This window comes from Phycodurus eques, chromosome 11 (genome assembly GCF_024500275.1).
Source record: "Phycodurus eques isolate BA_2022a chromosome 11, UOR_Pequ_1.1, whole genome shotgun sequence".
Classification (NCBI taxonomy): domain Eukaryota; kingdom Metazoa; phylum Chordata; class Actinopteri; order Syngnathiformes; family Syngnathidae; genus Phycodurus; species Phycodurus eques.
Window position 1 is genome coordinate 19,757,715 of NC_084535.1, and position 21,059 is coordinate 19,778,773.

Below are 21,059 nucleotides of genomic sequence, written 5' to 3' on the forward strand. Positions count from 1 at the left end.
GTGGGTTTTCTCCGGGCACTCCGGTTTCCTCCCACATCCCAAAAGCATGCGTGCTAGGTTGATTGAAGACTCTAAATTGCCCTTAGGTGTGAATGTGAGTGCGAATGGTTGTTTGTTTGTATGTGCCCTGCGATTGGCTGGCGACCGGTTCTGGGTGTACCCCGCCTCCCGCCTGAAGATAGCTGGGATAGGTTCCAGCAGCCTGTGACCCTTGTGAGGATAAGCGGTAAAGAAAATGGATGGATATCAATATTCATGAATCAAAATGTAGACTATAATGATGCAGACCTGAGAATACACTAAGGGAGAAAATACTGACAGGTACATAATTTTGCAGGTGAGTGAGAATTGAAAAGCAAGGGCCAAGCGTGCAACTGTGGGATAAGTGAGAAAATGGTTATTCTAATTGTTGGAATAAATGAACTTGCCAATCCAGCTGGACTGTGAGCGTCTCATAACCTGTTTCTGGTGTTCCACCCAGTTCATCCCAAATAATAGTCTACCATTTTTTTTTCATTCTCTTGAAGAGCACAACTACAAATGTTCTTTCGTTCTTTTTAGTTTTGCCAAATTAGATTTTAAATAGTCACAAATATAACAAAAATATTTAAACTTTCTCATCATCTGAGTTCAAAGAGTGGATGTTTTAAAATCTAAAAATATATGTATTGTCCACAACATGAGGCACACAATTAAATCAAATACAAGAGGAGCTGTATCAAAAATTATTCTGTTTTATCATGCAATTCTGTTAAATGTTTGACACAATTATAAAGGTGGTGCGTGACGCCAGCTCTCTCTGGAGAGAAATAGAGTAAAATCATTGTTGCTATTTTAAAACTGTGCAACTCAATGCAAATATACCCCATCCATTTTCTAAGCTCAAACACTAGTCTGTCAAAATGCCAGTGCACCTTCCTTGTATATACACAAACTAAACACCTGCTTAGGGCCCCATGACCACTACAGGGCCCCTAAGAGCAGGCAATAGTCAACAGAGCCTGGATTTCCCCCTTTTCTGCATGCGTGTGTGCGTGTGTATTGTATACCAAAGCACGCACGCACGCACACACACACACACACACACACGTATTTTACTAGTGCCTTTTTTCTATGCTGTGTGTAATGACTGTTCAGTGAAGTTTTTCATTTTGACTGACTCGGGGTCTGTTCTGAGGCAATAGTTTGGTTTTGCAGGAACAGTCAGGGGCTTTGTGAATTCAGCTAGATTTTTTTTTTTTATGTGTTTAAGGTCTTGAGAAAATGGGTGTCGATTTGAAGAAATGTGGTTTAGCTACTGAGAAGAAAAACTGTAAAGTACTAAAGTACACGCATCGTATTTTCCCAGATCTTTGTGAAACCAGCAGCTTGGGTCTTGCGCTTATCAAAACACGAGCAGAGTTCAGGAGACACACGAGGGGACGGAGGGAGAGAGAGACAGAGAGAGAGAGAGAGAGAGAGAGAGAGAGAGAGAGAGAAAGAATGGGGGGAGTGAGCGAGAGAAGGGGAGGGAGAGAAAGAGAAGGGGGTCGAGAGCGAGAGAGAGAAAAAGCGAAGAGAGAGAGAGAGAGCGAGAAGGGAGAGAGAGAGAGGGTTGGTCGTTCGGGGCGGTGCTCAGCTGATCCCCTTCCACTTTTTCTTCTCCATGTTAGCTCTCAAACGTCGCCGGCAACATGCCTAAAGCGTGACAGTAAACTGGTTTAGCTGGGTGACGGGAAGAAAAGAAAGAAACAAACAACAATGTGTCGGAACACTGACTTGCATTAGAGGCGCGACTGGAGACGCGGCGACCGGAAACACGGCAAGATGGCCCGTTTGGAGTTCAAACGACAGGAACCGTGACGATGACTTAACGTTAGCTGGGTAAGTTCACCGAATAACCCCAGACGCGCTTGTTGTGTTTATATGCGTGTTGTGACTTCGCGGAGTGTAACAGATGGCCGAAAACATTTTATGTTTTTACCTGTTACACGTCATGACAGATGGGATGACAGAAACATAAAGTTGCGAACATGGAGCCTCGCGAGCGCCATTAGCTCGTCGCTTTCTTTGATCCCTTTGGCTGCCGAGTTTTGTGGTTTCCAATGCTATATTTGTGGGGAGTTGCTAAAGTGTGATACTTCGTAAACTCGCGAATGGAGGCTTGTGTGTTTTTTTTTTTCTGGTCAGAGGGAGGAGCCGCACCCATAATTCTGTCCTGTACTGGAATTTCATCTCCCCTCATTCATTTGCCTTTTAACCCCTACTTGTGGGAAAGTAGGGCCGAGAAACTTGCCACAAAGTTATAGTGTTGCTCTTTTTAATTTAAAAATAGTGTAGGAATAAATGCTTAATTTCTATGTTTTTAATAATAAGTGATATGCGTACTACTTGTATTGTTTGAAATCAATGTCATTACACACTATACATTTGGAAAGGGACTTTTGATGTGAACACTGTCCGCTAGCACCAAATGACCATTGATCAATTAATCGTTTGCTCTTTCATTATTCTTTGGGATCACGTTCCAAAATGGTCTCTGTAGAAGGATACGAAAGCATACATTCGAATTGGTTTTTAATTTGGGAGTGTTTGTTTGATTGGTATTTTTTGTTCCATAATAGTTGTATGCATTTAGATGTGCGGTATCTAATTAATGGTGCTTTCTTTTGCCGTCACCATCTCCCCAGCCAGCAATATGGCACGTCGCTCTCAATGTTCTTCTGCCGGGGATAACCCCCTGCACCCCAACTACCTTCCTCCTCACTATCGCGAAGAGTACCGTCTGGCAATTGACGCACTGATTGAGGAAGCGCTGGAAGGATATTATGAGTTTCTCCAAAAAGCAGATGTGGTGGCCTTCCTGTCCACACCTGAGATCCAGTATATTCAGGGCTCAGTCCACGTTCCTCAGCAAAGCACCTACCAAGAGCAAACTTTTCTCGAGAGTGGAGGAGACAGCTCCTCGGACACTTATTGGCCAATCCACTCGGACCTGGACGCCCCTGGCCTGGATCTTGGCTGGCCTCAGCCTCATCTTTTCGGTGGCCCCACAGAGGTCACCACTCTGGTTAACCCTCCTGAGCCTGACATGCCGAGTATCAAGGAGCAGGCTCGGCGACTTATCAAGAATGCTCAGCAGGTCGGTGTTTGTTCTTTTATGTCAGCAGACTACATGACCATCACTGAGTTTTCACACTTGTCATATGTGTTTTTTGTCTCCACAGGTGATTGCCATAGTAATGGACATGTTTACTGATGTTGACATATTTGCCGATATTTTAAATGCTGCCATGAGGAACGTTGTCGTCTATATTCTTTTAGACGAGCAGAACGCACATAATTTCATGAACATGGTGTCCAACTGCAGAGTAAATCTACAAAGTATCCAAGTGAGTCCTTTAAAAAATATATATACTTTATGTCTGAGCAGGGAGGGATGTCGTTTAATGTGCATACCGCGTCAGAGACGCACAAAAATTAGCAGGGAAGCATCAAGCATATTCATTCTGCATCTGTAGACGCATGGTTTAAGACCCGCCCTACGTACGTGTGTGTGTGTGTGTGTGTGTGTGTGTGTGTGTGCATGCATGCGCACATGCACGCGTATGTGAGTGTGTTGGTGAAGAGCTTCCTCACAGCGAATCAAAAGTATGAATTATGTCTTGGTGCTAGCCAGTTAGAGGCAGAGTAGGGCAAGTTATCATTCCATGCAATGGACTCGGGAGTTTTTTCTGGACTCGATACATTTTCATTGTTGTGGTAACACCCGCCACACCGTTCACGACACATCAAGCCGCTGGCAGAATGGCCTTTGCTTCATAGACGCATACAACTGGGATGCTTAAGTGAAAGTCAAGTTTTGGGAAAATATATCGTCCTAAAAAAATTTGCTACCGTGGCTGGCTGAAACATAATATATTGAGAGAGAGGAAGAGCAATGGATACCATAATAATATTGTACAAATAAAAATCTGCAATATAGCGGGACCGCGAAGCAACAACCGTCATATAGCGTAGGATTACTGTTATCTGTACTCCATGATGATAAGTTTCAAGGACTCATTGTTCCAGGGCTGGGACTCATTGTCATTGTTTCCAGACGTGCATCCTGGGACTCACATAGTTTCAAGTGTAAAATGATCTATGCCTGAGGCATTCTGTTGTACTAGCTAATGTACATTTTTGTGATCACAGCTCCCTTCAAAACTAGTTAAAAATGTAATTATTTCATATCCTTATTTCTATTCGTAGGGCCCAGGCTAAAGCAGTACCATTATTAATTCTGCTTACTTTCTTACATGTCATATTGCTCATTTAGTCCTCTCGAATGCAGTTGCTTTGGGAAGGAAACAATCATGTTATTGTTATTTCTTTGTAGCAATTGACTTTGGGGGAAAAAAAGAAAAACTTCCAACAGTTCAAAACATTTAGGATAATTAAAGTTTGTACAGATTTAAAACATGGACCTCTCCTTCTTTAAAAATGTAGCACATGTGTGCTTGCAGGAGAGCAAGGAGCATAATTAGGGTTGTAAAAGTCCAACAATACAACAATAGCAAAGCAGGAACAAGTTGAAAAAAATAACACACTGAAGAACCATATTTATGTGTGGTGAGTAACATAGTGTATGTTCATCCTTTCATTCAGGATTTACAGGGGAATAAAAAATGAACCAAAGCGTCCGATTTAAAAGTAGAAATCGCTCGATACTGCTGCTGCAGTCGCTGTTCGCTTGAGTAGCCATTGTGTTTGGCTTCCATCCATACAATGCGAACCATACACACAGTGCCTCACAGTGGCCAGGAGGTGAATCAGCAGATTTGGTGCATCGATATTTTTACCCACCCCTAGTTGTTTAAATTTAAATTGTCCTAATCCTCTTCGTTTCAGCCTTTTTACAGTGAATATTGCCCAATTTCTGTAGTCCTCCATGAACGCAAACATTATATTTGTGTTGAATCAAAATAACACATTTGCAAACATCTGCTTTTACTGTGGAAAACAATGCTGAATATTTTTGCCCATTTTCTGACAGATGTTACGGACCAAACCAGTAACTGAGTGAATCATAATCAATTTATGTTTGGGCATTTTCTGCACTGTCAATTCGAAAATAATATTCAGTTTTTTAAATAAAGGGATGGAAATAAAACAAGTTTTATCTGATTTATCGAATAATCGAAAACCATAATTGACAGAATAATCGATTATTAAAATAACCGTTAGTTCAGACCTAAATGGGAGTCAGCACACACCTGCCACCATTTAGAGTGCCTCTGATTAACCCAAAATAAAGTTTAGATGTTCTAATAGGCTTTTCCTGACATTTTTATGCACAACATGAAATTTTCTTTGTTTGACAGTAACCGTCAGCTGAGAGTTCCAATAAACAGCTTAAAGCCTGTTTTTTTTTTTTTTTTTTATAAATAATATTTACTAATCTTATCTGCCAAACTGCTGCTTGTTGTGAAGTGAGTTGAGTCACCTGCCACCGCTTATATCTTAAGTTAGCGCTTATATCTTAGGTTTTTGGGAAAAATATATCGTCCTAATAAACATCATAATATTTTTTTTTAAAAAGAGAGAGAGCAAGAGCAATGTATGTATTTGGACCTGGGCCTTCAGTGACCTAATCTGCCTCTTAATAATTCTATCACATAGCAAAATAATGCAGTTACCTTTATCTTCCAATACGTCACCTTCAAACAACTCCAAACCTCTATAGATGTTGTATGTATAAACTACAATATAGCAGTTCACAAACAATATTCATCTAATAACATGTCGAAAGCATGAAAAACTTGGGGAGGGAATTTATCGTACTCACCGGAGATGCTGACAGACGCAGCAGACCTGCTTCCTTTTCTCGTGCCTGTTTGTGGAAGCTAGGTGATGTGCCCATACATGCTGCTCTGAAAGTGCCCCAAAATTCCTTTTCTGGCTTGAAACAGGCCAGACAGCAACAATGTTGGTTGACCTAGCCTTACAAAGTCGAGTTCATCCTTGAAAAGTGCGTCTGGAAAAATAATTTTTAATCTGTCTGACGTCGTGTTCTTGAGTAAGTCAGTCTCATGCGCAGATCCAGCTCAAGCAATCAGAGGACTATTTAGCTGAACCAATCATCCATCCATCCATTTTCTGAGCCGCTTCTCCTCACTAGGGTCGCGGGCGTGCTGGAGCCTATCCCAGCTGTCATCAGGCAGGAGGCGGGGTACACCCTGAACTGGTTGCCAGCCAATTGCAGGGCACATACAAACAAACAACCATTCGCACTCACACCTACGGGCAATTTAGAGTCTCCAATTCATGCATGTTTTGGGGATGTGGGAGGAAACCGGAGTGCCCGGAGAAAACCCACGCAGGCACGGGTAGAACATGCAAACTCCACACAGGCAGGCCCGGGGATTGAACCCGATGATACTTTTTCATAATAATTATAAGACACTTCATTTCTGTCAATCTAATGTTCTATCACTACTGAGCTATTTTTAGAACAGGCCCGCGGACTACTCATGGGGTCCTTGAGAGCTACCCGCAGGCACCACATTGGTGACCTCTGGTCTAACCAATCAGATTTCAGATTCACCATTCTGTGCCTTCGCGAAGGCTGAATGACATTGGCATTTTTTCCATCCTCTGATTGGTTCAGGGCGGCACGGTGGTCGACTGGTTAGAGCGTCAGCCTCACAGTTCTGAGGACCCGGGTTCATTCCCCGGCCCCGCCTGTGTGGAGTTTGCATGTTCTCCCCATGCCTGCGTGGGTTTTCTCCGGGCACTCCGGTTTCCTCCCACATCCCCAAAATATGCATTAATTGGAGACTCTAAATTGATAGCTGGGAAAGGCTCCAGCACGCCCGCGACCCGAGTGAGGAGAAGCGGCTCAGAAAATGGATGGATGGATGGATATTATCATATGATCAGTGTCTTCGTATAATGAATGTCATTATCAATGATAACATTATTATTTGTAATTTTAGCAAATTTGTTATTTCAGAAGTGTGTATCAAACTGGTAGTCCTTCACATTAAAGAGTACCCAAGAAGTAGCTCTCAGTTTGAAAAAGGTTGGTGACCCCTGGGTTAGACCATTTCAACAGTTTGTGTGTGTTTGCGTGCGTGCGTGTGTGTGTGCGCGCGTGCGCGTGTTTTACACCAGTTTGATGCCAGCACTTGGAATTCTGAAGGCCTTGGGCAGATTACATTTACATGGCAACACAGAGTCTGAAATCTAAATGGATAAAAAAAAAAGTACTTAATACATTACTGTACATGACTGGAAGCTACAGCAGCTAAGACACACACTATGACATTAAGAAAAAACACTGGGGGAAATGAATTAATATATCCATCCATCCATTTTCTTTACCGCTTATCCTCACTAGGGTCGTGGGTGTGCTGGAGCGTATCCCAGCTATCTTTGGGCGAGAGGCGGCATACACCCTGAACTGGTCGCCAGCCAATCTCATGAATTAATGTATATTATTATATATGCTTTATATATTTGCAAATGGTTGTTTGTTTGTATGTGCCCTCCGATTGGCTGGCAACCAGTTCAGGGTGTACCCCGCCTCCTGCCCGATGATAGATGGGATGGGCTCCAGCATGCCCGCGACTCTAATAAGGAGAAGCGGCTCAGAAAATGGATGGATATTATATATAATAAATATTAATAATTATTATTTAAGTAAGATGTAACTGTAGGTCTGTGATTTTTGATAGTGATTAGGCCAGCAGAGAAGGCTCTGAATTTTTTAATGCCACATATAGTTATATTTTACGTTACGTTACGTTTTTTACATTATTTTGCGAGGTGATGGTGTTATTAAGAGGTAGATTAGATCACTGAAGGCCCGGGTCCAAAACTCGCTGGCCACCACTGGTATATACAGTATATATTAGGGGTGGGTAAAAATATCGATTCATCAATGAATTGCAATTTTTCTTTTTGTAATTTAATATCGATTCGGCAAATCTGCTGAATCAACTCAACTCCTGGCCACTGTCCTGCGTTCTTAAATACATTTAACCATGTGCATCGAATAAGGATGTTCAGCCATTTTCCCTGCTCTATTCTCTGAAAATTGATTACACACATCTTGTATATCCTTTCAAAAGTCATTATCATTAATACCACTGAAAACGTCACGTGGTACCATACACTGCCCTTCCATAAAGTTTATTGCAAATACTGTAAGCCTGCCAGTTTTTTGTAATCAGTAACTACTTAAAGGGGACATATTTAGCCAAACCATCTTTTTCTAGTACAGTATTTGGGATGTAATATTGTCAGTATTTGGGATGTAATAGTGCCTCACTAAACGTGAAATATGCATAAAAATCGTCCACCCATTCCTGAGATGTAGACGTTTGAAATCAGGTCATTTGAAATTCTCGAGCTTATCTACGTCACTAGCAAAGATCTCTGCCTTCCCTTTCCCCTCCTGAACTGGCACTGGTTCACACTAAGGTGTTGTTTTTTTGTTTTTGTTTTTTATTAAATTGACACTTTCATACTAAGTAAATGTTAGAGAATAACTCCGTGGAGATCTAAATAGCCAAAATATGGGACCTTTAAGTCCGATTTTGCTCACCAAGTAATTGTTTGTGTCACAAATTTATAATTTTGGCTACAAAAAAAAAGAAAAAAAAACTTTTGGGTAGTAATATAACAGGTTTTACTTTTCATTCCAGTTTAGCAATACTGTATTCAGGTGCACTTGTAAAGTCGTCTTTCTTAGCGCCATACTTTGTCAAGTGGGAAGGACAATGCGATACTGCCACCTCGCTTTAATTTTAACATAAACATTACAATATTTTTCTTGCAGTTTTTACGCGTGAGAACTGTGTCTGGCATCACTTATCACTGCCGGTCTGGGAAATCCTTCAAAGGTCAGATGATGGATCGCTTCTTGCTGACAGACTGCAGGGCCGTACTGAGTGGGAACTACAGGTGACATTCCTAGCTGCTACAGACAATTAAGAAAAAAAAAATAGGTGTTGCTATTGTGATAAAATATGTTGACACATCACTGCCTAAGTTTGTGCAATTACATCAGAAGGGACTTAATATTTATTAACACCTTTTCATTGTTTTTGTACAGCTTCATGTGGTCTTTTGAGAAACTACATCGTTGTATGGCACACCTTTTCCTTGGACAACTTGTATCGACTTTTGATGAAGAGTTTCGGATCCTCTTTGCTCAGTCACAGCCGTTACTGACTGATGTGCCTGTTGCGATGGAAGACAGTGGCCTTTTACAGAAGAGGCAATACCCAAGTAAAATAACTTCTCTCGTGTACAGAGAGCCCAGAAAGTTGGTACCAATGGACATGTCTCATACAGAGGATTGGACTAAACCATCATATGATGAACAAATGGAAACTGACTGGAGAATGTCTCATCTCAAAAGGAACGAATCTTTGCATGGTCCTGTTGATATGTACAGTCGATTTCCATCACAGCAGTCAGGAATGGAGCAGCAAGGTCACTCCAAGTTTCCCATGATGGAAAGCCCTGCTTTGAAACGCCACATTTATAGTGAAGGTGTTCACGCCAGGTACAATTACCCATTCCCAACTCAGCCCACAGCAGACTTTGAGGCTCGTGGAAGGATGTTTCACAGGGCACAGCAGCAAAATATGGGGCCAGGTCCTGAAGTTGATTATAAGGTACCTGAGAAATTTTGCAGCCAAAACTATCATTCAGCAGATCAGTATTTGGAACCAGGCGTACCACAAGAGATTGAGCCATTTGATAACTTTGACCCTGTGCTTAACTATTTATCATCCACCACAAATGTGGACTTTGAACAGGTCCCAGGTCCTGCAGATTTACCTTTAAGTTTATCTCAGGCTACAATGGATGACAAGCGGTTTTTCCAGCAGCCTAACACTGACCGCAAAGACCCCATGGTGAAGCGGGGTTTAAGGAACTGGAGAATTAACTCTTACCTCAGTGCATGTGATAATCCAGGAGATGAAGGCCTGCCATTGATACAGCCTCAGGCATCAGATCCTTTTGAGGAGCCCTCCAACACCGTACAGCCAACAGCACCAGTCACAGATTTTTCAATTCCTAAAATTCCAAATGTCCGAGAGTTTAAGATTCCTGCCATTCCAAGAGTAAGTCAGTTGCCAAGTTATGCCAAAGCTTTTGCACTGGAACCACAGGAGTCAAATAAATTGCCAGAAGAAAGTACTGCTGTGACAGCTGCCACCAAAACCACACCAACACCCTCAGAATCATCATCAACAACTGAAGGGGAGAAATCCGAAGAGGCAGAACAAAAGGAACCTAATACTGCTGTTCGAAAGGATGAGTCATTTAAGAGAAAATACAATGCAGCAATGCCAAGAAGCTCGAGGTTAAGATCATCTCTGATATTTAACTCTTTAGACCAGCGTACAGCAGGGCAACAAGATGAGGAAAGTGACAAAAATGAGAGCGAGCAGACAAAACTACCCTTTGTTTCTCCAGTTTTTGGACAAAGAAGATCAGCTGCAAGAGAATCTTTTGGATGGACTCGTTACTTAAAGTCATCCACATTTGACAGCTCTGTGCCAGAAGCCTCAAAGCAAGAAGGAAACAATAAACCAGAGGATAAAGATTCATCAAAGGAAGATTCAAAGACTTCCCATGAAAATCTAGAGGTACAAGAAACATTAAAACTGCCAGATATTGAACAACAAAACGTTTCTCCATCACCATCCAGATTGAAGCGGTCTGAATCTGATCTGGCAAAAACTGATCAATCAACTAAGTCTTTGGTCAACAATCCATTGTCTGTCGATATGAGTGATCCTGATCAAAGATTAATGTTTTTCAAAGAGCTGGCTGCAAAGCGCAAAGCTGCTAAGGCTGCAGAAGCTGAAAAGAGAACAGAGAAGACTCTAATTAAAACACCAACTGATCTTGACAGTGTTACTGTTGAAAATGAGGACTCCATACCAAATGATGGAAGGAAAGGTGATACGACATCCCAAATGCCAATCTCATTATCATCAAGTGTTATTAAACAAGATTTAAGTAAAACAAAATCCACAGAACTGCCTGTTGATGTCAGTGATGAGGCAAACAAGCAAGAGGGCAAGGTCAGTAATCTAACAGTTATCTCCCAGAGATCAAAAAGTGAACAACCAAGAGCCTCAAGTGATTTAAAAAAGGTAGAATTGGGGAACAGTCAAACGGCAGCATCTTCATCTGTTTCTGCAGAAACAGAAGCTCTTCAATGTGATTCAGAAGACACAGAGCTTCACAAACCTGCCTTGAGTGAGTGTAGCTCTGGTCAGCAACCCATTTTAACAAAAGAAACACATGCTAATCTTCCATCGCTTAAGCAAGATAAAAGTGTATCATTACTTCTTAAGTCTACCTCTAATGAGACCACGTTATTTATTCCCGATTTTGGGGATTCAGCATCATCTACTGCATCTACCATAGTTACTTCTAACATCCGAAATCAAGACTCATCACAGTTCATGACCAACGTGGAATCTCTTCCTCTGGCATCACAATCTAGCAAAGTAGCACAACCAGATTCAAAAAGCTCTAACTCTGAACACCCGCTATCCATTTCTAATCATCAAACCACATCCAGTCCTCATGACTCTAACATAAACTCACCGAGCATACAGTTCCTAACTTGTGACAAAATACACCTAGGTGAATCTGTCAGTGCCTCCACACTAAGATCCACCCAATCTACTGAGGAAAAATCCTCTTTCATGCAGAGAGAAGCGGAGTCTTCACAAGACCAGGCAGCTTCTGTTTCAGTGTCAATGCCACCTGAAAGTAATCCTTCGTTATGTGACTCTGCGTATGAGCAATCTGGTGTTTTCCATGAAAATTGTGCATCTGGTTCAGAGTCAAGCTCATCTTCGTTACAACCTACTCCTAAGACAAACACTGAAAAATCTTGTTCTATTTCATGTGATTCCCAAAAGGTTTCTGGATTAGAAAACAGCTCAGGAACTACTCCAGTAGTAGACAAGTCTAGGTTGTCACCCATTGTTGTTCCCTCATCCTTCAGACAAGACATCCCAACTCATAGTCTTAGCTCTTCCCCACTTGAATCCAATATATTTGGTTTCCAGAGTCATTCTAAATCGGACAAAAAAGAAGCCCATATTCCTAAACCCACTCTAGACTTATCTCAAGAGCCACTTAGACAAACAAACTCCGCATCTGAACCTAACCTAGCAGAATCCTCCACTCCTGCTGGTTCAGATTTATGTTCAACTGTGTTAGTTCAATCTGGCTTGCCTTCCCACACTGAAAGAGCAGAAGGTATAATGCCAGCATTGCATTGGTCCTCTGGCAGAAGCTCTTTAATTAATGGCAACCCAACTGACATAAACAAAGTTACAACCCACCCTACCTCAATTGTCACATCTGTTATGGCCGACAAAAATCTCAACGCTGATCATTCTGAAGCCTGCTCATCAAAGTTAGCTGCACCTCTTGATAGCAATAGTACGGGCTATCAGAATTATGTCAGCGAAGATTCTAAATTGCTTATGCCTTTTGAAAATAAAACTGAGGACAGTGAAACTACAATTCCAGTTAACAAGAGTACTGCACAGCAGTCTGTCTGCAGTGAAAGAATAAATGAATCAGCAAGGCAAAATAAATGTTCAGGGGTTACAGCAGAGGAAGCTGTACCATCGTCACAACAATCCAAGCAGCCAAAGTCAAGCCAATCTCGGTACCACTCGTCAACGGTTGGTGTGCTTTCTAGCAGCAACCTCCGAGACGATACAAAGCTGCTGCTAGAACAAATTTCAGCAAATAGCCAAAGCAGGAATGAGTCTACCAAGGAGTCACCTGTCACTGATGATGAGAAAGAAGATGGAGCTGACAAAAACGCCAAAAGGGGAAAAGAAAGAGAGTTATCTCAGGACCGTGACAAGCTGCTGGAGAAACTCCAAAGCATGAGGAAGGAGAGGAAAGTTTACAGTCGCTTTGATGTAAGTAGAATTTTTCTTACAAATATTTTCCACACATTAAGATTTTTGTTCACCTCTGTAACGAGGTATATTTTTTTGTCTCTCTTTCAGATGGCTCCTTAAGTGGGATCCAGAAAGCTGAGAGAAAAGATTAGAGACTGAAGTACAGCAATAACCCAACATGCTGACTAAGACATATACATGATTAGTAGAGACCAATAGGGTAGGATTTGTATTTGTCAATCACTATCACTGTAGTCAGCATTGGAGTGCGTTTACTGACGGTTGATAAATGTATGTGATCAACAGTTTTAATGACACGGATGGGTAAAGTGCAATTGTTACAACTGATTTGTGGTGCCCTGTACAGTTCTTGGCTTCTTTTCTACAGTGGCATCCACAATACATACAATACTGTTTGAGCGAAGAAAAAAATGCTACAGCCTTTGATGGCTTGTTTCTGAAAGAATAATTATCACAAGAGCCTTGATTTTATAACACGTGGGTCTTAAAAATGTGATGATGAAGTAAGACCATATTGTTTCTGACCAATTGGCTGGTTGAACTTTAGCTTTCCAAATAGAAGTCAGTTCTATCCTGGTGAGCTATTTTTATTTGTAGTGCAGAAACAGAACTTGTTGTAAAGTATCTTCTCCCATCTAGTGGGTCATCGTTTAACTGCAGCACTCACTGCATCGTTATTCTCATGCAGTACGTACGCGCAAACCACTAAATGGCCACATTGGTGACTTGTGGAAAGTTTTGAGAAGGTTTTTAGAGAAGTAAAAAAGTTTAGAAATTAAAATTACAATACCACTCCTGGATATTTGCCTTCATATATTTAGAATATGTATTTAATCCAATAATATTAATCACATTGGAAAATCAAACCCACGTGAGGACTATATGTAATAGAAACAACAGCATCTTAAACTTCATGCCGCTTAGTAACCAAAATTGAGTTTTGACTATCTCTTCTCTTATTGTTGTTTTTTAAACTGACTTTGATAATGAAGGAAGACAATGCGGATAAGATCCACTTTCCATGTAACCGATACTAAAAAGTTAAATTTATAAAAAAAAAAAAAAGAAGTATGGAATCTGTTCAGCGCAATGTTATTGTCATATGCCAACCGGTTTTTTGTTGTGATCTCTGGATGGCTTTGGTGTATTTGTACAGATTTTGAGTCATCAATATTCCAGCCATAACATTAAAAATACATTTTTCTTAAGGGACCTCAAAGCCTGACCATGCATGCAAACAAAGTTCATGTATAGGAGTAAATGGCAAAATGCTGGGTTTATTTTGTAATTTGGAGGAACTGAGCTTTTGTGCCTGTGTATTCTTCTGAACTTGTGCCTTTACCCATAAAACATAAAATGGATGTATAGGAGTAAATGGCAAAATGCTGGGTTATATTTTGTAATTTGGAGGAACTGAGCTTTTGTGCCTGTGTATTCTTCTGAACTTGTGCCTTTACCCATAAAATATATAAAATTGGAAAAAAAAAAACATTTTTTAAGATACTTTGAATGGATGTCTGGTCTTCCAGACCAAATGATAAAACTAAAATCCCATCAAAATTTTAATTTTCAATGTTTGCCCTTAGTTTTGATTGAGATGCACTTTTCCTGATATTGTACATCATACAAGACACAGTACTTAACACATTTATTAGACCGCCACCCCAATGTAACCAATGCACTGAAAATAACCAAAATCATTTTCGGGTTTTTCCGTATTCATATAGTTGTGTACCTGTATTCAGTGTGTTGAAGCTCTAGTAGTTGAATGTTTGTTGTATTTTAGTAATTTCTGACTTCTTTGAGAAGCAAAGTAAGCTGGCAAAAATATGGGTACAAATAGGGCAATTTGATTTTAAATTCCTCTTTCCTGTTCAAAATGGTAAAATGTCAAAAGCTCAGCATTAAAGCATTTATTTATGCTGAACAGTCACTTTCTTGTTTTTTATTACATCTGCTCTAATACATTTCTTGAGCACTGTGTTTCTGATGTGGAATAACGTGTTATACTGTCATTTCTCATGTATAATGCGCAATTTGTACCCCCCAAAATTGTCAAAAGTCAATAGTGCGCATTATACATACGTATAGGGGCAAATGGATAAAACTTTCACATTTTATAAATGGGCGGCACGGTGGCCGACTGGTTAGAGCGTCAGCCTCACAGTTCTGAGGACCCGGGTTCAATCCCCGGCCCCGCTGTGTGGAGTTTGCATGTTCTCCCTGTGCCTGCGTGGGTTTTCTCCGGGCACTCCGGTTTCCTCCCACATCCCAAAAACATGCATTAATTGGAGACTCTAAATTGCCCGTAGGTGTGACTGTGAGTGCGAATGGTTGTCTGTTTGTATGTGCCCTGCGATTGGCTGGCAACCAGTTCAGGGTGTACCCCGCCTCCTGCCCGATGACAGCTGGGATAGGCTCCAGCATGCCCGCAACCCTAGTGAGGAGAAGCGGCTCAGAAAATTGATGGATGGATGGATGGATTTTTATAAATGTATGCCGCCATCTAGTGGTTATGAAAAAGCTGTACACGTTCATTCCAAAATGCCATCGCCACCTAGGGGTTATGAGAAAGGTGTACACTTTCATTCTAATATGCCACCGCCACCTAGTGGTTATAAAAAGGTGTAGCCTACACTTTCATTCCAATGTGACAAGGGTACGCATGACTGCATATATGTACAGTTGTGTTCATAAGTTTACATACCCTGGCAGAATTTGTGAAATATTGATTTTTATTTTTTTTTAAATATGACTGATAACTGAACAACAACCATCATTAATTTATTTACGGTTATGTTTTGTTTAATGATAATGCTTTTCTGAAATGCTTGACCGTTTAATTTGAATTCCATTAAAATAAAATTAAATGTGGTTCAACTGGTCCTTCATGTTTTCTTTAAAGAATTGTAATTCTTACCAATTCTGCCTGGGTAATCAAACATATGAGCACAACTACGTGTTTTCTAATTTACTAAATATAAGTAGGGCTGTGAATTTCAAGATAAGAGCAACTCAATTTAAAAAAAAAAAAGGATTACATGTTCAAAGTGCTGAACTTTAGAATTATTCTTTTAAAAAACTAACAAAATACAGATCATATTAGAAGGGTTTTCCAGAATTTTGAGGTCAACTTTGGGGGTGCGCATTATACATGAGAAATCACGGTAGCTTAATGCATGACTTTCAGTCATGTTTTAGAATGTCACAGTTGGCCATTTGGGACTACAATGTTCAAGTTTATAAATAGACATTTTACCTTACCTTTATGTAAGACTTCTCTTATAAAACAGTAAAAAGATTAAAATTACAAAGGAAAATAGCCATCAAGTCACATGCTGCAGAGCGCGACTGTACTTCATAGTGAACAGTGGGTGTCTTGTGTGTGGATTGAGCTGAACATTCACACTAATCTTCTTTTCAGTTGTCCCACTTCAGCCTGGAGCTTTTGTGTCTTGACTTCGTACATATTCTGCTTAGTGGAAATCAGTATTGTATAACTATTAAGATAAAATGACTACAACCCTGAAGGGAGTTTACCACATCACAGCATTCAGTTGGTTTGCTTTTGTTGTAATGACTCTGGCTGCTAAGGATGGAGAAGAATTACCACCTGGGATCTTTGTTTACGGAGGACCTTGGAAGTACCTCACTTTTTTGAATTTGGTGAGTACAATATTGTGGAGTGCAATGTTGTTGCAGGGGAAAAAATGTCAAATGCTAAAATGGCGAATATGAAATGCATACAACTTACTTGCTATGTTTCAGTTACTACAAATGGTATTCTTTGGCCTGGCCGCAGTGAATGATCTTCAGCATGGGGAAAACTCAGGGGGCGCGCTCAATAGATGTACAGATCTAATGTTCTCTATATTTGCCTTCCCTGTGGGCATGGTGAGAAATACACTGAGAATACTTTTTTTAAAGTTACACAACAAATCATGATGATTTACACTAACACTTGTTTAGTTTGTTGTTGTTATTTTTTGGACTATCTTTGCCTATGACAGAGAGTTGGTCTACCCGGCAACAATTGATGCCTTCCTCCCTCCTTGGATAAACCATGCTATGGTCTGGAAAATGTGTACAGTATTTTAAACACTGTCAAACTACAGTATATGATTATTTTCCTATGAACCTTGTAATCATTTCTGAACTGTTTTCTTAGCATACATTTGTCCTTCCTTTGTTACTTGGAGAATTTCTGGTGCAGCACCATGCCTACCCTCAAACAAAGAATGCACTGGCAACACTGGGATTAATGGGCTTGGGTTACCTATTCTGGTAAGTGCCAAATCAGCATATTTTCACTGAAGTGATAAAGATCGGAACTGCTGTTGTCACAGCTGTAATTGTCATAACATTGTTTTTGATTAAATTTCCTGCATATGAAGTTTAAGGTTGTCCACCAGTTAAGATCTAGACATTTCCAACTGTTTATTCAAAATCAACACTTTATAAAAGTAAATGTTAACAATTCTGATAGGCTGCTGTATATGTTGCAATTTAATTTACGGTATAGCAAACACGTATTTTGATACAAAACACTGTTAGATAATGGAGTACACAGATGTCAAAATCGAGACGCAGGACCAGCTCTGGTCCTGCGTCTCGAGAAAAATAATAATAATACAAAAGCCTTTTTCTTCCCTACAATCTCTGCAGGATTGTCTGGGTGTACTTCTCAGCAGGAATGTGGGTGTATCCCCTCCTTGGGCATTTCAGTGCTGTTGGTCTGGTGGTCTTCTTTTGTTTTAATATGTCTGTGGTTACATTGCTCTACCTTCTTGGAGACAAACTCAACACCCGAGTGTGGAAAAACACACTTAATCACCACTGACAGAGGAAAAGTCAGTATAGGGCTCTGATAATTCCATGACCTGAAATGGCTTTTTTTTTCCCTCCCCAAAGGCAACACACCACATTCTTTTCAAATACAACACGCTGAATAATGTTGAAGAATAATTATTTGCAAATTTTTAACCTAAACATTACATACCTACTAAGACTTGGAATGGCTATTATAAAGCAAGTCGATACTAATGTTTGAAGGATTTGAGACTCTCTGCACTTCCTCAATACTGTATATTTTCAGCATATACGTATACAGTAACTGTAAAGGTCCAGTTCTACATGTTAACGTTGCAGTTTAACATTTTAATTGCTGCCAACTCCTCCAATAAAGAAAGTCAACAGTGACATCTTGTGTCTGACATTTTCTTGTCAATGCCAATCCTTTCTATCTAGAAATGTGTGGATTACAACTGCTTGTCACAAGAGCCAAAATGCATCTGCAAAATTCCACTTGTACCTAGGTAACTCTCTCTGTATTTTCAACCTCAGGCCAATTAATGGTGGGACATTTTGGCCTGTGTAGGAAGGAACGCTGGTTATTCAAGGTGCCATACTAAATAGCCGGAAGTAGTCACCATTCAGTCAATATCTTCACCAACAGCAGTCTTTGTGTCCTTTTATAAGTATGTGTGTCTGTCCACGTCATCCACCTCTGAGGTCTCTGTAGCCTTTAAGATGGTGGAGGTAGTTTGGATCTGCATCCACCAGTCCAACTGAAAGGATCCTGGCTAATAAATGCAGATCTTCTTTACTTAGGTCCTTCTGTTGAGACAAAAACACCAATTCTTTAATCTGTTGTTATAACCACAGAGCTTTTTCTAGGAGTACTGACCTTGTTGCCGTCAGATTCCGGTATATGTGATTTTTTAGGTTTATTTCCCTGTTCAAGACAACAATCTTATTAAAACCTCAGCCATTGAACACTTAACTGTAGAAAGTATTTCCTTTTGGTGTCAATTTTTCTGAATTTGACCGCTTACAAAACTCATGGTTACATTCAAGCGCAATTGATCTAAATATAACGCAAGGCCAATTTAAGGTTGACTTGCCTCTGTAAGTCCTTTCGTGAAGCACATAATGATGATAAGAAGGCCAACAACTATCTGTGAGTTCAAACAGAAATACTGCAGTCAACATCACAAGTCTCAGATATAATTAGACAGCAATAAATAAAATGTTTTAACTTACCCCGAGCAAGTACAGCATTTTTCTTATTGGTTGTGTGTTGAATTGTCAAGTAACAAAGTAGTGTCTCCTGGTTTAAGTGGGACCCATACTACAATACTTGAAACAAATGAGAGAGAACCTGCCCAACAGGATACACAACATTTTCATTTCCTCCACGTGACAAAAAAATCAAAGTGCTTTTACGCAAGCAACTACGTCAAATGGAGTGTTGTTTGCAAGTCTCAAGTTGTTTTCCTGCTGTTGTTTTCCCTAATTTTTTGCCAGCAATTGAACTGAAGACAGGGGAAACCTGACCAATAATTTTACATTTTAAATCAAACGAAAAATTCTGGAAGTTCCAACACACACACCTGGGGTGGAGCTTGCAGTAGAGTGCATTGCGTTATTTTTCACTTATGCCTCACAGTTCACATGCTTACTTGGGTTTACTCCCACATTCCAAAAGCATTATTGGGAAAGAATTCCACCTACAAAGCTTCAACAAATAGTGCCCTCAGTGCCCAAACGTTTATTGAATGTTGTTAAAAGAAAAGGTGATGTAACACAGTGGTAAACGTGACCCTGTCCCAGCTTTTTTGGAATGTGTTGCAGCCATAAAATTCAAAGTTAGATTATTTGCTAAAAACTAAGTATATCAGTTTGAACATTAAATATCTTGTCGTTGTTGTTTATTCAATTAAATATAGGTTCAACATGATTTGCAAATCATTGTATTCTGTTTTTATTTATGTTTAACACAATGTCCCAACTTCATTGGAATTGGGGTTGTAACTTACCATCTGGACCGTTAGTATTATATTTTTATTATAGATATTATCTCAAAGACATACTAGTGACATTTTTTTGGGCTGTTTCTGTGTTTCATATGTAACTTTCTGCATCTTCCTCAGTGTCACTCATTGTTTTCTGTATGTATCGTTTCTGTCTCTGTACTGGAGACTCAATTCCTCTATAGCCTTCTCAATGTGGCAGTGATATTGGTTGTTTTTCGCAGAGAAGAATAAGAATGTATACATTTGAGTATTGTTATATTATGTCTACGTGTTTTGATGCACCATTTGTGTTCAGATGTCCGTCGCTTGAAAGGTAACAACGTCGCCACATAGATGCTAATTGTTTCCTATTGTATGTTAACATTAAGCTAGTGGGGGCTATGTCGTTTTTTGAAAGACACAACACATAATTGTCTTTTGTTTGTTTGTCTTTGTTTGTTTGTTTGGTTGGTTGAGTTTGACAGTTAACCTTCAGCTGAGATCGTGATTCTAACGCAGTGAGATGCTGTACAATAATACTTACTGAGTCAGTTGCGAAACACTTTTTTTCCCCTGGTGGCCAAGGCGCGCACACCAGAAGGAGCGCAAAGGTTGGAACGGATCAATGGCATTTGCGCTCACCGTGTTTTGAGTTACGAGCATGTTCCGTTGTGCTTTTTAGGCTGGAACTATACACAACACAATCACTGCCAATAATTATTTTAGCATAGCAAAGTGTTTAGTGAATTTTTAAAAAAAAATCTCTTAAATAAGTCCATGGATGGGGAATATGTTGCTTCTCCAAATCTGTTGGCGTCATTCGTGTTCGCTGCTGTTGCCCCAGTTTTTTTCCCCACATTATAAGAGCCCAAGATGCAGTCAATCAAGCTCTCAACCGCAATTTTTATTTTAAATATTAAAATATAAAGCCTATTTTTTTTTGTAAAGTAAGGATTAGAAAGTACAAATATCGGTTTTGAAATATAAGGCGTAAAAGTAAAAAGTTGTCAGAAAAATATTCAAATAAAGTACAAATATTTGAAAATCTACTTAGGTACACTAATGTATTACTGTCGAGTACTTGTACTTGTTTTCTTACTACCAGAGCTGATGTTCGACTGAGATTAAGTCCATTTGAATGAATGTTGACAATACGAAATTTAGTCACGTGCTTTGCTACGTTGGGAACGTTTGACGTAAATTGCCTCCTACAGGCTGCTTTATTATTTGCTTCACATTTCAATGGCGTAAACGCAAAATTTACGTTTCGGAATTTACATTGGAAGTGCACTTTCAATTTCATACAATCACAAAT

The 21,059-nt window shown here is 39.9% G+C and overlaps 2 protein-coding genes across 4 annotated transcripts; both read left to right on the forward strand.

The window, feature by feature from the left end:
• The first annotated feature begins 1,564 nt into the window (after positions 1 to 1,564).
• On the forward strand, positions 1,565 to 14,877 carry fam83ha (family with sequence similarity 83 member Ha). 3 transcript variants are annotated; one of them, XM_061689861.1, is made up of 6 exons: positions 1,565 to 1,863; positions 2,670 to 3,121; positions 3,207 to 3,371; positions 8,807 to 8,931; positions 9,083 to 12,947; positions 13,038 to 14,877. In XM_061689861.1, the coding sequence occupies exons 2-6, from the start codon at positions 2,678 to 2,680 to the stop codon at positions 13,047 to 13,049; spliced, it is 4,611 nt and encodes a 1,536-aa protein (XP_061545845.1). In that variant the 5' UTR covers positions 1,565 to 1,863; positions 2,670 to 2,677; the 3' UTR covers positions 13,050 to 14,877. The 3 variants fall into 3 exon arrangements, with proteins under 3 accessions (XP_061545845.1, XP_061545847.1, XP_061545846.1); XM_061689862.1 differs by lacking the exon at positions 1,565 to 1,863 and having other exon boundaries at positions 3,036 to 3,121; positions 3,304 to 3,371; XM_061689863.1 differs by lacking the exons at positions 9,083 to 12,947; positions 13,038 to 14,877 and having other exon boundaries at positions 3,304 to 3,371; positions 8,807 to 8,820.
• An 81-nt stretch (positions 14,878 to 14,958) lies between these two features.
• Positions 14,959 to 18,143, forward strand: LOC133409609 (androgen-dependent TFPI-regulating protein). The gene is made up of 5 exons (XM_061689864.1): positions 14,959 to 16,616; positions 16,719 to 16,844; positions 16,920 to 17,021; positions 17,119 to 17,234; positions 17,616 to 18,143. Exons 1-5 carry the CDS (start codon positions 16,464 to 16,466, stop codon positions 17,788 to 17,790), a joined length of 672 nt encoding a protein of 223 aa, XP_061545848.1. The 5' UTR covers positions 14,959 to 16,463; the 3' UTR covers positions 17,791 to 18,143.
• The last annotated feature ends 2,916 nt before the right edge of the window (positions 18,144 to 21,059 follow it).